The sequence below is a fragment of the Canis lupus genome, chromosome 3 (genome assembly GCF_011100685.1).
Source record: "Canis lupus familiaris isolate Mischka breed German Shepherd chromosome 3, alternate assembly UU_Cfam_GSD_1.0, whole genome shotgun sequence".
Taxonomy (NCBI): domain Eukaryota; kingdom Metazoa; phylum Chordata; class Mammalia; order Carnivora; family Canidae; genus Canis; species Canis lupus.
Genome location: NC_049224.1, coordinates 40,911,841 through 40,928,982, shown reverse-complemented (window position 1 = coordinate 40,928,982; position 17,142 = coordinate 40,911,841). Strand labels below are relative to the sequence as shown.

General features: G+C 41.8%; 1 protein-coding gene across 11 annotated transcripts in view; it reads right to left on the bottom strand.

The window, feature by feature from the left end:
• CERS3 (ceramide synthase 3) overlaps nucleotides 1-17,142 on the bottom strand; it is a 123,231-nt gene that overhangs the window by 13,927 nt on the left and 92,162 nt on the right. The window contains exon 14 of one of the 11 annotated variants that reach the window (XM_038532672.1): nucleotides 6,628-6,711. The exons of the other annotated variants lie outside the window; for them this stretch is intronic. Coding sequence (XP_038388600.1) covers nucleotides 6,658-6,711 — 54 coding nt within the window. The 3' untranslated portion in view covers nucleotides 6,628-6,657. Of the gene's footprint in view, nucleotides 1-6,627; nucleotides 6,712-17,142 lie in introns of those variants that run through there. 11 annotated transcript variants of the gene reach the window in all.

Below are 17,142 nucleotides of genomic sequence, written 5' to 3'. Positions count from 1 at the left end.
GATCTTACGACCCTGAAGTCATGACCTGAGCTGAAACCAAGAGTTGGATGCTCAACCAATTGAGCCATCCAGGTGCCCCATGACTCCCAAATTTATACTCCAGTGTGGACCTCTCCCTGACTTCAAATGATAATAACTAGACAATCTCCTCTCAGCTGCCTAACTGTCCCATCAAATGCTAGTCTCCTCTTCACCACTTTTCTCCAGTCTTCAATATTTCAGCAAATGGCACTTCCATTCATTGAGCTACTCCAGGTGAAAACCTCGAGATAATCCTCAGCTCTGCCCTGTATGGGAGACCTTGCTTCCCAGCCCAACACACTCAGTGGGGCTCCTTGATACAGACTTCTGCTTTTGTCTGCAACAACTTCCAAACTGCATCAAATCTCTGTGGCCAGGATCTAGATTGTGCGCTGGCTTGGCCCACGGGCCAGCCACCACCTATGACCTCAGAGCACTGAAACACAGAAGTCAGCCAGGCTATGCTGCACAGGCTCACCTCCTGAGACACAGCGCACAGGTGTGGGTCCCCAGAGCTCCTTGCTGACCTGGAGTGCTCTGTAGCAGGACTCTTCATAGTTCTTGTGGGACAGTGCCATCTTCTTGGCTCAGAAGAACCACAATGCCATTGTTGGCGAGATTTCTGAATAAGGAAAATGCACAAAAAGTTCTCCCCTGCGCTTTTCTAGTGGGAGACAAAATATGATTTGTTCTTAGACAACCTCAGTTCATCAGCCCACATCCAAAAGGGAATACAGAACATTATCATGGCCCCTTGCTGGGCAGCTAGTGTACAGTGGCAGCTACCCTACCCTGGAGTTTCCCAACTGGCATGCCAGGGAAAGATGAAAATATGCAGAGACATTGATTCCTTCAACTCTTGGAGCAGCTACCAGAGCCCTAGGCTCCTCCTTCTTTGGACAGTTGCATCGGTTTTCCCCAGCGTGCTGTCCTAGCATCGGTATCTCTATGCCCTGAGGGGAAGAAGGTGTGGAAGGGCTGAAAGGAGCTGAAAGAAATGTTTCAATATCTAGCAACCTGGGAAGATTTCCTCCTCAGTGTGGTGCCTTGAGCTAGAGATGGGAAGTTGTGTGGCTCAAACTTGGATTCTCTGATTCTAGGGGAGAGGAAGGTGTGTGTGAAGGGTAGGAGGTGAGAATTAGCTGCCTCCAGGACATGAATGGTTCTGTTGCTTAGACCCAACACTCAATGAGGTTTAGAGGTGAAGAAATGATGAAAGAAAAAGGGTCACTAAGTGAATGAGAACAAACCAAGAATGACTGTTTGGCACAGTCAACCCTCCCTCATCCACTGTGCTCTGTACATGACCACAAAGGAATTGGAAAGTCGTAGTGTTCTAAACATTGTCTTCTCCCAGTTTCAACTGAACAACAAGCCACAATCTCATTCTCAATTCATCAGAACTTTTCAAATGCAGTTGCCTGATTTCAAAAGGAAATGGCTGGCAACCACTTGCAATCATCACTTGAGTAATTTTAAGCTGCCAATATTTACATCTGAAGAAATGCTACCCAGCTAATTATGCAGAGCTTGGCTTCTCAAGAAATGGTGTGTTTGGCTCTTCCTACATAACCCAACTTCCCTCTGTATAGAATGACACTGGCAGGTGAGAAAGCAAGTAATAATTTGAGAGCAACACCAGCCACAAAGTGGAATCAACCAAAAGAGAAAGAAGTTCATTCATCCATTCCAGGAGCCTCAGCCTGGGCACTCTTGACATGGTGGACCAGGCAATTTTTGTGTGGGGACTGTTCTACTTACTTAGGAGGGTTAACAGTACATATCCTTAGTCTCTATCCACTAGATGCAATTGTGACATCAGAAGCATCTCTGGAGATTGCCAAATGTCCCTGGAGGGCAAAATCACCCCACTGGAGAACCACTGGTTCAAAAAAATATTTCTTGAGTCCCCATGCATTGTGCAAAATCATGAGGGACATAATAGTGTTTATCTTCAGATAGCTTATAGTCTACTGTGAGAGCCAAACCCTAAGAGCTCAAACACATAACAATAAATATATAACTACACATTTATAAATGTTATGAAATAGAGAATACTGTGATGTGTAAATTGGGGATCTCACTTAGATGGGGTGACATTAGAAAGCCGTGCTAAGGAAATGGAACTCAAAGGTTGTAACCTGAAGGGGTGGTGAGGGAAGAGTAGAATAAAGAACATTTCAAGAAGAAACAGTATCAAGAAGAAGAAACAGTAGGTGCAAAGGGCCTGAGATGGGGGAAAGTCTTGGCATGCTTAGGGATCAGAAAGGCCAATGCAGGTGAAGCGTAGTAAGAAAGATACAGCATGTCCTAAGATGAAGTCAGGGAGTTAGCATGGACCAGATTAGTGATTTCACAGGTCAAGGGAGTTCTGTTTTACCTTAAAGTCCAACCAGAAACTAGTGCAACACTGTTTGAGATATGGGGAGCATATCAGTGTCCAAAACAGACAAGGTTTCTATACTCAGAAAACATCTCTTCTCATGGAGGAGCTGGTGTGTATATATAACAGCATCTGCTATTGCTGTGTGTAAGTGGTGGGAGGGAATTCAGAGTGGCCAGAGGTGGAGCCTCTGGAGGCTGTGGTCATAGCACAGGGGAGAAGTGCCAGTGGCATGGATTGGAGAGGGGAGCATTGGTAGTACATAAGAAAGAACAATGCCTTAAGCCCTCCAGGTTTGGAAGGGACATTTAAGCTCCTCTGATCTAGTTTCTTTTGATGCTGATATATATATATATATACCTTTCTTGATAACCTAAGCAAAAGACAGGCACATTCCTGTCTGTACATCTCCAGTAATTATATAATTGTTCAAGAGGAGTCTGTGTACTTCCTTCAAACATTGGTCAGTTTTCTGAACATTTAAAGACAGTTAAATACTCTTCAAGCTAAATATTCCCATTTCCTTCCACTGATCCTCATATGATACAGTATCAGAACCCCTCTCTGTGCTGTGTATTTCAGAGAACATCCTGCCAACCACAGCTATCGGCCTGCATTGTACTGTGTGTAACACAATCAGCACCACTCAATTCATACATGACTTAACTACTTTCATCTCCACCAAAAAGGCAGGGAGTGCTAACAATAAACTTAAGGTCAAACCCTAATATCTACACTTTGGGCTTTATTTTTTTGTGTACTTTTTTTCTTATGTTTTAAGATTCCAGAATATGTAAATCTTTATCAATTAATCATGATTTCCCTGTTAATGAGGGCCAATATATCTGGCCCTGGTCTGTATTCCTAAAAACTGATTGCAAGGATTACCAAACAAAACAAATGTTGACAATGAAGAAAAAGCATAGTAATGCTAATAAGATAAAATGCTCATTTCAAATAAAGGAATAATCCCTGCCACAGCACTTCCGTACACCTCTGGGGAAGACATAAGCAGTTACGGTTTCAAAAAAATTATAGAGCTGTGTTTTTGAAATGCCTTAAGGAAATTCTGTGCTTGGGATTCTGTGGTTCTACATTAATGTCAAAAGCCCAGGAGGTCATGAATGACTCATAATGTCCCACTGCTTTCTGAATGGCTCCACATCTAAATCCACAGTTGGCAATGAAACAAAGGACAATATAATAAGCATTTTATGCTGTTTTGAAAGCAAACTTTTAGCTTTCACTGTATGAAAAGAAAAAGAAGTGCATTCAGAGAGTTCAATTTTCTGAACTACTACCAACATACATTCCTTTTTGTTATATTAGTTCTTTTTTTTATATATTAGTTCTTATTATCCAAGCTGACAAGGTCACAGAAAAAAACAATTGAGTTTTTCCTTTTATCAAAGAGGTTACATTAAATTTAAATTGAATTCTATCAAACTTGGCTACATATGGACATTTCCCTTTAGTCACCTGGCTCTGAATTTTCTAGACCAGTGCTTCTCAAACTTTAATATGCATATAAATCACTTAGAGTTCTTGATGAAAATACAGACTCTCATTCAGAAGGTCTCTGGTGGGACCTGAGCTGCTGCATTTCTAACCAGCTCTAGGTGATGCCTGGGCTGACTGTCTGGGACCACTGTGGTTAGCAAGCTGTTTCTTAGGCTACAGCCCCTCCCTAGATTGCTTCTCTCTATAAAAAGAAGTTGAAGCAAAGGGTTGCCTAAGGATCTTTCCAGTTTTAAAATTCCATGATTTCAACTATTTTTTATTTCTTTAATATCTATATGTCATGAGTCCTTTTAGTCCAGAAAGGCAATAGAAAATTAGCAGCATGTCTCACTTCCTATAACAGATGGTTGTTTAAAAATAATTAGTAAATCATACTATAAAATGAGTCATGCCTTTACATCTCCAGAGAAATGTACTATTTAAAGAATTCTGGTTTTCTACAAAGGAAATGATCTCTAAGTGTTTATTTCAACAGTCTGAATTTTCTTTTGTAAGGACTTTATAGCATTAACACCTATGTCACATGAAAATCTATTGTTCTTGTTAAAATTTGCAAGATGGGAGTATTAGTTGAGGTCAGGTCTACAAACTCCACACATGTGGGAAAGAATGCAGCTACTTCTGCTTTTTAGAAAGCAAACCCAAGAAATGGAGAGCCATCCATGGACGCTGGTCCAGTAGTGGAGAACACACACACACACACACACACACACACACACACAAACACATGGTCTTCTCTATTTCTAGTGGGTCTCAAGCTGAAAGGCAGATCGGAATGACACACTTCAGGGGAAGTGCCCTATCAAAAATTCCAATGTCTGGGTCCTGTCTCCATAAATTCTGATTAACTGATCTGAGTTAGGACCTGGCCATGAGTATCTTTCTTTAAGGCTCCACAGGCCATTCTAGTCAGGTGTAATCAACATAGCTAATGTGTAACCAGTTGATTTTAAATAAAAAGTGGGAATCCTGGGAGATCCTCTGGTTGGTGTGAGAGTATAACTCATTCTATATTTGCTTTACATGTGATCACAATCCTTACCTGATGAAAATGTATGTCAGGCAAAATAATAATGACTTTTTTCATGAGCTGGCTTATATAGAATACTTCTGAATTCCGTTTAGACAAAAGGTCCCCAAGAATGTTTATGCATCTTTCAGCAAATGTCATGATTTCCCATTGGTAAAGCAAAAGGTTCAAATGATTGGTTGATTAAGTGAAGTTTAACAGGAAGGAATGTAACTTCCAACACAAATCACCACCATCCCCAAATGGAGGAAATGTGTCTTGGATCATGTGAAAAAGACCTAAAAGTTGTTATCAATTTTTTTTTGTTATCAATTTTAAGCTCAGTATGAGTTAAGAGTATAATGTGACTACCAGCCACTCAAAACAAAACTAGGCTGAGTCAACAGAAGTAGAGTTTTCACAAAAAGAGACATCAGACCTGCTTTTGTATTAGACCATATCTAGAAACTACTGCTTATTTAAAGGAAAATCTGGGTAAAATGAAATGAAAGAGGTAGGTGAAAAGACTCAACAGTATACCTTAGGACAAGGTATGGTTGAAAGAGTTGGAGATGTTTAGCCCACAGAGCCATGGGGGTGGTGGCAGGGCATACAGTTGGTATCTAAGGGCTACCATGTGGTGCTGTACTGTTGTATGCAGCTTCCATAGTGAGACAGGATTACTTACGAGAATTAGGAAGAAGTCTATTATTTTTAAAAATATTTTATTTATTTATTTGAGAGACAGAGAGACAGAGACAGAGACAGCAGAGGGAGAGAGAGAGCATGAGCTGGGAGGGGAGTGTCAGAGGGAGAGCGAGAAGCAGGCTCCCCACTGGCAAGGGAGCCCAATGTAGGGCTCTATCCTAGCACCCTGATATCATGACCCAAGCCAAAGGCAGATGCCTAATGGACTGAGCCACCCAGGTGCCACAAAGAAATCTACTATTAAAAATATTTTAAACCCTTAAGTTTGCAAATGATTTACTTGAAGACTTCTGGGTTTGAAGAAAAATGGTAGCCTGAATCCACATTCTTCCTTCAGTCTCTAAAAACAAACACAGAATCAAACGCCCTCAATTTTCCTGAGGAACAGAGATCACTGTTCAGATTATCTATAAGAAGAAGAAAATATATATACAGATTCTAATGAGCTCCACAGCCCTCTATCTTGTGACTGGGAAAGCAAAGAAGGCAATGTTGGAAAAACAAGCAGGGTGAGTGTGTTGACTTAGAAGAAGCACAGACAAAATCACCTCCATAAAGAGAGAAGGAAAACATAAATGCACAGGTTGGGACCTGGTAGTTTTTAGCCTTTGCTAAAGAAAAGAGGCCCCAAAGTGTGCCAGACAGGAAGCTGCATTTTTTGGGAAGAGTCAGGTATTTAAAGATGTGGTACTTTGATATAAGCAATGAAGGGAAAGAAGAAAAGTAAGGATGTTGCAGAAGAGAAATAAGACAATAGGTTGGCTATCATCCTCCCTTGCTCAAAAACTGGAAGCCTTTCTTGAGTGGAAAAGGAAGGGTAGTGGGAAGAGCCAGCATGTTACAATTGAGTACAACATCAGGAACTCCATGAGAACAGATCCCATGTGAGAACAGATCCTACCACCCGACCCACATGTGGGGGAAGAGAAGTACACTTGCTATTCTAGCATCAGGAGCTACAACATGCAATGTGGTAGCTACTCACCACATGTGGCATTTAGCATTTGAAATGTAGTCAGTCCAAACTGAGATGTGCTGTAAGTGTAAAATCCACACTGGATTTCAAAGACTTAGCATGAAAAAAAAGGAATGAATGAATCTCATTAATAATGTTTTGTACTGATTGCTGAATCATCATATTAACCTTAAATAGGATTATAATCCTCCCCTGATTAAAATACATATCGGGCAAAATAGGCAAAATTGAAATGATAATATTTTGCTTCTATTGTGTTAAATATATTACTAAAATTAATCACCCATTTCTTACAAGTTTTTAAGTGACATTACTAGATAACCTAAAATTATATATGTGGCTCACATTATATTTTTATTGGGTAGCATTGACCTAGAGGGAAAGATCAGGAAAAAAGAAAGAAAAATCTAACAGTTATACTTGTGTGAAAATTAAACCGGCTCTCTCAGGAAGTATATAAACTATTGCTACTTAGAAAATAAAATACTGCTTCTGGCAGTGACAACTGCTTCTGGCCAGGATGGAAAAACAGGGATTAGATTATCCTAGCATGTTAAAGAACTAGGAAGTGGGATAAAATATGTATATATATATAAACCCAACCAAACAATAGTTTTTAGACACTGTTCAATCTCAGGATCGTGATTCCTGAGAAAAGGAAAATGAAGGAGGGGAGCCCTGCAACTGTCCTAGCAAACCATCTCACCATTTCTAAACTGAACCCCAGTGAAGAACCCACACAGAGCCCAGTGGTACCACTGAGTTGAGGGAACAGAAGTTGGAGTTCACCAAAATGAAGCTGGTATTCGTGGGACAGAACGCTGGAGAGAAGGGAGACATGCAGAAAGAGAGCTCCAGAGATCTTCATGGAATTCCCTTCAGTCTTTGACTGAGTCCTAACCCGGGCATGTGTGTCAGGAAACTACCAAAGGCCAGGGAAGGAATCACCAGAAAAAGTTGGCAAAACAACCCCAGGAGCTCATACTGTGTTGGCAGCTTGCTGTCTTCTCACCAGCCGGAGTGACAGGAGCTCTGAGTATACGGACATCAGGGAGAATGCTAAGAAGGACTTCACTTAATTGCCATTGACCAAAGGCTATTCCGGGCTCACCCTAACAAAGCTTGAAAACAAGCCTTTGAAAGGATCAAACTCATTGCAAGCACCTTGATTGTGTACAAAAATAAAATACACTAGTTGTACCACATTAAAAAAAAACACTATTCACAACAACAACAAACAAAAACCACTATCTAAAAGGACTACAACAAAATTCAGCATGCAACAATATAAAATTCAAAATATCTGGCATCTAATAAAAAATTACCAGATTTGCAAAGAAGTTGGAAAATATGGCATATAGCCAAGACAAAATTCAATGAAGAGAGAAATAGACCCAAGATTATGAGAGATGATGGGATTAGCAAACAAAGATGTTAAAATAGCTATTATAAATATCCTCCATATATTCAAGGACGTAGAGAAAAACACAAACATACTAAGAAAAAAGGAAGATACCAAGAAAAGACTAATATGCAATTTATAGAGATAAAAAATACAATATCTGAAATTTTAAAAAACACACTAACTAGATGGGATTAATTCTGATCAGACATCACAAAAGAAAAAAATCAAAGATTGTGAAGACATAACAATAGTAATTAATCAAAATGAAGCATAGAAAGGGGATGCCTGGGTGGCTCAGTCGGTTATGTTTGACTGTTGACTTCATCTCAGGTGGTGATCTCAGGGTCCGGAGATTGAGCCCTGTGTTGGGCTCTGTCCTCAGTGGGGAGTCTGCTGGAGATTCTATCCCTCTCCCCTGGTCCTTCCCCTGCTCATGCATGCACTCACTCTCTCAAATAAATAAATAAATATTTTAAAAAATGAAGCACAGAAGGGAAATAAAAAGACTGAAAATGAGTAAAATATCATTGACTTGTGGTCCAACGAAATGGTAATTGAGGTCTCAGAAGAAGAAGACAGAAAAGGAATGAGAGAAGAAATTATGAAAAATTTGTTGAAATCTGAATTTTATCTTATCTAGAAACCTACAGGCTCAAGAAGCTCAACAAACTCTAAGCAGAATGGACATAAAAAAAAATCTTATCAAGATACATCATGGTCAAATTGCTGAAAACCAGTGCTAACGAGAACAATTTTAAAGGGGCCAAAATACAAAAACATATTCATTTAGAGTAACATAGATAAAACAGACATCTCGCCAGAAAGCCAGAAGAAAATGGAGCAGGGAGAAAAACAAACAAAAAAAACAGAAAAACAAACAAACCCCCCCCCCTAATCATCCTAAACCCAGTAAAAATATATTTATTAAGTAAAGGAGAAAAAAAGGAAAAAAAAAAAAAAAAAAGAAACCCTGAGAGAATTAATCACCAGCATACCTGCACTAAAAGAAATGAGGGTCTTTGTGAAGGGAAAAGAAAAGAGAGAGAGCAAGAGATACCAGCCAAATAATATTTACACAGAGGGATATAGAGAGCAAGAAATGATAAAAATAAAGGGAAATATATAAAACACCAACATGTTTTATCGCTTTAGAAAATAATTGAATGTTTAAAGCAAAATAAAATAGCAATTATATATGGCTTTTAGAATACATATAATTAATATTTGTATACAGATGTATATTTTTATATCTAAATTTATGATATATATTATCATATTTTATTAAAATGCGCAACAATAGCACAAAGGACAGGAGTAAATAAATCTTGCAACAAAATGAAGCTTTTGCAAAACACCTATAAGCAATTCTGTGTCTGTGCTGGACACAAAAAGACACAAATTATCTCTACAGAGAGGGAAATGGAGGTAGGTAGTGATAGGTGGTGAGTCTCAACCCGGGGGCCCTGCTTTTCCCCAGGGAACATCTCCATATGTTTCCAGTTGTCACCACGAGGGACGGGATGGCTACTAGCCTCTGGGATTGGGGAGAGCCAGGGACGCTGCCACACTTCTGCAGCACACAGGACAGCTCCCATAGCAGTCACTTGGCTCCAAAGGTCACCAGTGCTGCTGCCGGAGGACCCTGAGACAGAGCCAGGCCTGCTGGTGGCATAGATGCCTCCAGAATACATGCAGCTCACCCGTGGGGAAGGAAGGTAGGTCTGTGGGCTGGGGCCACCTGGAGACACTGGGAGCCAGGGGAGCCACCTTCTCCACGGGTGACTCAGAGCAAGCAGGGGAGGTACCCAGCGTTCCAGATGTGTCACCTCCAGTGTCTGGCCCCCAGTGACTTTCTGAAACCTCTCTGGAAGGCCCGGCCTGACCTGGAACCCCTGGGGCCAGAGTAGAGGCTGGGGGCTCAGGCTACAGCAGCCTCCTCACCTGCCCTCTCCAGGAACCAGAAGGTGGCCGACTTCTCCCCCAGACACCTCAGCAACCTGTTTCAGTGCCTCCTGGCAGTGCTGTGGCTCAGTGACCCATTTCCTACAGCTCAAAACTTGTGGCATAAGAGAAACCGTGTCTTGGGCGTGAGGGGGGAGCAGAAAATAACTGGAACAGAGACCAACTAGGGAGACTGCGGAATATTGCGGAATATTTAGTTCGATGGTTAGAGAACCATCCTGTTCATATTAGCATGTTATCCTTCCCCCAACCCTGTAAGGGAGTAGGGCAGCTATTGACCCCAATGAGAAAACCAAGGGTAAAGAATAAATAAATGATTTCCCCAAGGCCTCATGGCTAAGCACTTGGAGTCTGTGCCCTCTGTTGCCTGGTCTGCTCCCTACACAGGGACACGCAGACTCCTTGTGGGGACAGGTGTCAGGTCCCGGATCAGGCAGGCAGAGATGGGAGGCCCTTCAGGACTACGGCTCAGATCCCCCAGCCCTGGGTGGCCTTCTCTGGTCCTATCCTTGGTTGAAGGGAGCTGCCTCACTCAGAGTTACATCCCCTTCCCAGAGGGCAGCTGCATCCGGTGACACGCTCATGTCAGGGTACAGAGGTCCAGCCCCTTTGCCACAGCTGGAAACCCCTGAAGGGCCACCCAGCTCTAGGGCTCTGTTGGGCTGGCTGAGGACTTTGTTATAAATGCACCACAGTTTCACTTCTCCCTCTGCCCCAGCTTCCTTCACCCCCTCACAAATGTGGACCTCTAGGGTACCCCTGAAATCCTCTTGTGTGCATGCACACACACTCACAATTGATAAGGGGTGGGATGCCTGGGCGGCTCAGTGGTTGAGCATCTGCCTTTGGCTCAGGGCATTATCCCGGGGTCCTGGGATCGAGTCCCACATCAGGCTCCTTGTGGGGAGCCTGCTTCTCCCTCTGCCTGTGTCTCTGCCTCTCTTTGTGTGTCTCTCACAGAGTAAATGAATAAAATCTTTAAAAAAGAGAGACACCTGTGTGTGCTGTGCACATGGGTTAATGTGCCTGTGCATGCATCTGTTTCACTACTAATAAAATGGAGAATATCTGTTCCTTTCAGGAACATATAAAATTCAATTCTATTTTTGTGAAATGATATTTATTTGTTTGTTTGTTTGTTTGTTTATTTATTTATTTATTTACTTGAGAGAGAGAGAGCATGTGCATGTGAGGGGGAGAGGGGCAGAGGGAAGGGGAGAGAGACAATCTTAAGCAAGCTTCAGGGCGGCCCCAGTGGCGCAGTGGTTTAGTGCTGCTTACAGCCCAGGGTGTGATCCTGGGGACCAGGGATTGAGTCCCACATCGGGCTCCCTGAGTGGAGCCTGCTTCTCCCTCTGCCTGTGTCTCTGCCTCTCTCTCTGTGTGTCTCTCATGAATAAATAAATAAAATCTATTTAAAAAAAAAAAGCAAGCTTCACTCCCAGCGAGGAGCCCGATGTGGGGCTCGATCTCACTACCCTGAGATCATGATCTGAGCTGAAATCAAGAGTCTAAGGCTTCGACTGAACCACCCAGGCACCCCCAAGGTTTTTGTGCAATGATTTTAAAAATCAAGTACGAGAGATGTCAGTATGAGAGATCTTTTACCTCTTTTTACTTGGATCTTCGCCCAACCCTCACCTCCTTTTCAACTTCAGCAAGATATAACCAGTGGCTCAAGGCAACATCAGGGTGAACACTTGAGACCGCGGAAAAAAAGGACAGGATTTGAGTGCTCACTGCTATCCTCAAAGATGCCTTTATTCGACAACTCTCCTTTGAAAAAAATCCCTTCCTTTCACAACAGCTTCAGCTGCCTTCCTGCCCATCAAAAGACCTGACTTAGTCTGATACCTCCAATGAACTAGTATTTTCAAAACCAGTGTTAGGAAACACATAAGACAAGAAATTTAGAAGTATCCATAAAAGGAGCTAATACATGATAAAGTAAGTATAGAAAATCATTCAGATAATTAAAAATTCACAGGCAATTGCAGGGAAGTGAGATTTGCCACTTTTGAACAGACACCCAGCAGCTGAAAGCTAGAGATAACAGTCCTCCCTCGGCTGCTGGCATTCAGCCCCTGCCTATGCCTGGTTCCAAAGGAACAGAGGATGGATTGAAGAGAACTGAAATAAAACCTTGTTTGACTTATTTAAAAACACAAATATTATTATTTTTTTTCAGAGGCCCAAGTGCCTGGAATGAAGAGGTGAAAAGTCATGCTCTTTTTCATCAGCAGCAAGAAGAGGTGTCACAGCACCTGGGCACAGGCAACCTCAGTAACCATCTTAATAGAAAGAAGACACAATTTGGAACAAAATACTAGAAGAATTTCCAAATAGCTTGGGAAAGCCTACTGAACAACCTCATATGTCAAAAAAAAAAAAAAAAAAAAAAAAAAAGCCTGGATAATGCTATACTATCCTGTTGTAGAGAAACAGATATTCACTAAAAAGCTCACAGCAAAAAAATAAATAAATAAATAAATAAATAAATAAATAAATAAATAAATAAAATAAAATAAAATAAAATAAAATAAAAAGCTCACAGCATGGGTTCGGGTCTGGATTCACACAACCGGAGGAAGCTCTTCTGTCCCCATTGAGCTTCTTCCACTTCCCCATTGGGCAGGTGAACCCCTCTTTCCATTCTGAGTTAATTCCATCTCATGATGTGAGTGTGGGGTTGGGTCTTCTCCCGCTCATTTATCTAAGAGCCCTGGTTGTGCCTGGAGGTCTGTTGCCTGGGGGTCTGTTGCCTGGTCCAGGGCAAAGTAACAGGAATTCTGCTGGAGGCTGGCAGCTGGAAAGAGGCCAGTTTGCTCACAGGCCTTTTGCTGACGATACATTTTCCTTCTGTTATTATCTCAGAGCCATGCAGATGGTTGCTGGTTCTACTTTGACTTCTTGAAATAGCCTCATACCTTCACGTTTATAAAAACTCAGATATATGACTGTTTCAAGGCACAGAATCCCCTAATGGGGATAGCCCTAGGGAGATTTTCTAGAGTGCTTTCACCGAAGAGCTGGAATTCATGAATGACTGGTAAGGTAACGGTGACAAAGGTAACTGGGCAAAGTCATGATAAGGTTATGAAGTTTATAGTGAAAGAACACATACTGTGTGATCCCAGGTATATAAGGTTTAAGAAAGTCGAGGTGTGCCTGGGCACAGTCAGTTAAGCATTTGGCTCCGGCTGTGCTCTCAGGGCCGTGAGATCGAACCCCATGTTGGGCTCCCTGCTCAGCGTGGAGTCTACTTAATACTCTTTCCCTCTCCCTCTGCTCCTCCAACTGCACCCCCTGCCTGCTCTCACTCTCTCACTAAAATAAATGAAGAAATATAAAAAAAAAAAAGAAAGTTGAAATTAATCTATGGGGATAATAATAATAAGTAATAAGTAATAAGAACAGTGATTGCCCATGTGGGAATGGGGGATGATCAGAAGTGGCACAAAGAATTGTATAGGGTCATGGAAATGTTCTATGTTTTATTTATTTTAAGACTTTATTGATTTATTTGAGAAAGGAAGAGAGCATGAAGGGGAGAGGGGCAGCGGGGCAGCAGGAGAGGGACAAACAGATTCCCTGCTGAACAGGGAGCCCAACATGGGGCTTGATCCCAGGACCGTAAGTAAGTTTATGATCTGAGCCAAAGGCAGGCGCTTAACCAACTGAGCCATCCAGGCAGTCCTGTTCTACATTTTAATAGAGTAATGGCTGCATGGTTTATACATTTATTAAAATTCACTGAACAGGGAACAAAAAGATGATGTTCATGAAAGCTGAGCCTACATCAGGCTAAAGGCACACACACAGAAACACATATAAACACACATTAAATACGTATCACTCATGTTTGAAGGACATATGTTCACAAACACAGAGCTACTAGGGAGGCAGATGAGCAGAGCATTAGCAACGTAGGCTGTGAAGCCTTGGGCTTTGTGTGCATGACTCTGTATGACCTTGAGTAAGTCATGTAACTTCTTTTCTCACCCGGCCTCTCTTCCCCTAGAAAAATAGCACAGTTTTCTGTACAAGTGAGTGGTACACTGTGGTAGGAAGGCCTTGGCGGGAGCATGCTGTCCTGGTGGATATTTAGTGGTCTCTCCTAGTTCTGAAAGTCTGTTCTGTGGCACAGCTAAATGTACAATATAGAAGAATAGTCAAACCTGAAATTCTTTAAGCCAAGCAACTTTGCACAGTTACTTTCTACAAGTTTATAAACTCCACTGTCCTTTCTTCAATAGATTGTTAAAGCAATTAACCTACATAAACATTCATAAATATGGAAATATAAACTGATAGCATTTTTTAAAAGATTTTATTTATTTATTTTAGAGAGAGAGAAAGTGAGAGCAAACGTGTGTAAGTGAGTGAGGGGGAGGAGCGGAAGGGGAGGGAGAGAGACAATCAGACTCCCTGCTGAGTGCAAGCCCTGCATAGAGCTCCATCTCAAGACCCTGAGATCAGACCTGAAGCTGAAACCAAGGTCATATGCTTAACCGACTGAGCCATCCAGGTGCCCTAAACCAATAGCATTTTTGTAATACTCTATTTTAACCACCAGCCTTTGTGATATCTTTATCTCCTGTTTAGCAAAGGGCAGTTTTTAAATCCACTATTAACTACTGACAAGAGAGGTGGAGATTTGCTGGATGTTACAGATTTTGTATTTTTTCCCTAACACACAGATATCTGAGAGATCGTGTCAAAACGGATCGTCAGCATGAGTCACAAAAAGTCAACTGCCTGAAGACAACTTAGCAAATGGTCAAGGGTGCCCTTTGACTGACACCTGACTCAGCTGCAGCATATCAAAGCAGAAGGGAGGGAGGGCTTGATCAATTGCCAGGCCACTGGGAAGTCACAGCCTCTCTGTGACTTGCCACAAAGAACCTGAATCAATAGGAATAATGGTAATGGCAGCTAACCTTCTCATGTGCTTGCTATGTGCTTGCTATGTGCCAGGCACTGTTCTGAGGGCTTTATCCTAGAAGGCAGGTGTTAAGATCATCATCCCCATTTCACAAGTGGAGAAACTGAGGCAATAAATGGAACTAATATGCGCCTCAGATCACACAGCCAGCAAACAGGAAAGCCCGTACTCAGCTATTCCTGACTTGCTTTACTAGGAAGTGATTTGAAACACACACACACAAAAAAATTACAAAATGTTTTCTTACGTTTTTAGAAAGCTCGGAAACAAGTTTTAGGATTTATGCTGTGTTTTATTCCATTTTCTTGATTATTCAGGTTGTTTATGTACTTTTTCTTACTCTGTGCCAGCTATTTCAATTAATTTTCTGGTTATTTCAAATCCACAGTAATTAGAAAGGCAAAGTATTAGCAGTAAAGAGACTCACGTTCTAGTCTTGGCTTTGCCACAAACTTACTGTGCAAGTTTGGTCGAGGCCTCAGATTTCTCCTATTTATGAGAAGGGCCCTTGCTTTAACTAAAAGAGTTCAGCATATGTAAAGTGTCACCTATGAACTTAAGAGACACTGCCTATTGGGAGCAGATGGCTGGGGCAGGTTGCCAGGGGCTAGTTGCTCTATCCTCGCCATAATAGCTGCACGCTCAGTTCCGCCCTCTGTGTCTTGGCTGTGTACCAGCCTAAGATGTCAAAGAGACATGCTTGAGTTGGCCGGCACCCAGTGTGATATTTAGAAAGAAGAAAATAAAAGTGTAGGGATGATCAAATTCTCTTGAGTAATATTGAATGAGAGCATGCCACCCTCCTTCTAATTTCTTCTAAAAGCACTTCTCATGTTTGCAAAGAGAATGACAAGACCACTATATGGGCCTGTCATACTTCCTGATGTGATGTGTGGGCTGGTAGTTCCTCAAAAAACCCCTATTTTTATAGGAACCAGCTCAGTTTCAGTGCCAAGTCTTGTTCTCCAGCAGCACCATGCCTACTAACCATGGTCTGTATATGTCAGAGTCCTGAAATTACAGTGATGTGGTTATGTGAAGGTATTAGACAGCAGAAGCAAGTGGTAGAAGGCCATATGCATGCAGTGCCTCCATTGTTTAGGGAAAATAAGGTGTGGATATTTCAAAAATCGCTATTTTTAAGATGCATAATTACTTTTGTCTTTTTAAAAAATATTTTATTTATTCATGAGAGACACAGAGAGAGAGAGGCAGAGACACAGGCAGAGGGAGAAGTAGGCTCCCTGTGGGGAGCTCGATGCGGGATTGGATCCCAGGACCCGGGGATCACTCCCTGAGCCAAAGGTAGACACTCAACCACTAAGCTACCCAGGTGCCCTTCACTTTTGTCTTTCCAGTCTACCATGCAAATCCAAGGAGACCAGAAAAAAGATTAATAAACAACTTTGTAACTTTCTACCCCAGTGTGATTTGTTTCCTGGAATTATGTATTCATTTGCATATTCAAAACTACTTAAGTAGTTTTGGGCCTACCAGGCATAAGGAACTTAAGCAAATTCCCAATCTCTTTTATAAGATTTAAAAGACATTTGAAGAGCTTCTGCAATTCCATTTTTTAAATATCCAAGAATTGGGCAGCCCAAGTGGCTCCGGTTTAGCGCTGCCTTCATCCTAGGGTATGATCCTGGAGACCCAGGATGGAGTCCCCACGTCAGGTTCCCTGCAGGGAGCCTGCTTCTCCCTCTGCCTGTGTCTCTGCCTCTCTCTCTCTCTCTCTCATGAATAAACAAAATCTTTAAAAAATTAATAAATAAATATCCAAGAATTAGTCCCCTTTGTAACAATTGAGGTATATCTATTAAATGCTAAGTAGTTATTAAATATAGTTGAAAATTCACTTGTTAGTTGTTCCTCTAAGAATGTCCACTCCTGCCTTTATCTGTCTCCTCCCCTTTGCAATGCAACTGTGCCTTCAAATAGCATTCTTTAAAAGGCAGCTTTACGGCTTTGGAGGAGTAAGCTGATTTCACAGCCAGTTTTGCCACTGCTATGGAAAACAGAGTGCACATGCAAGCCAGCTGAAGTCATACGAACTGCAGGGATTAGAGCTCTGGGGGCCTCCACTACTGCTGTCAAATTGCAATTGGAAACAGCTTTTCCAAAGCACAGCATGAGAAATCGGGAATTCCTGTCCACAGCTCCCCAACCCACTGGGTTTTTAATCAGGCCTAGTACAACCCATTAGAGATCA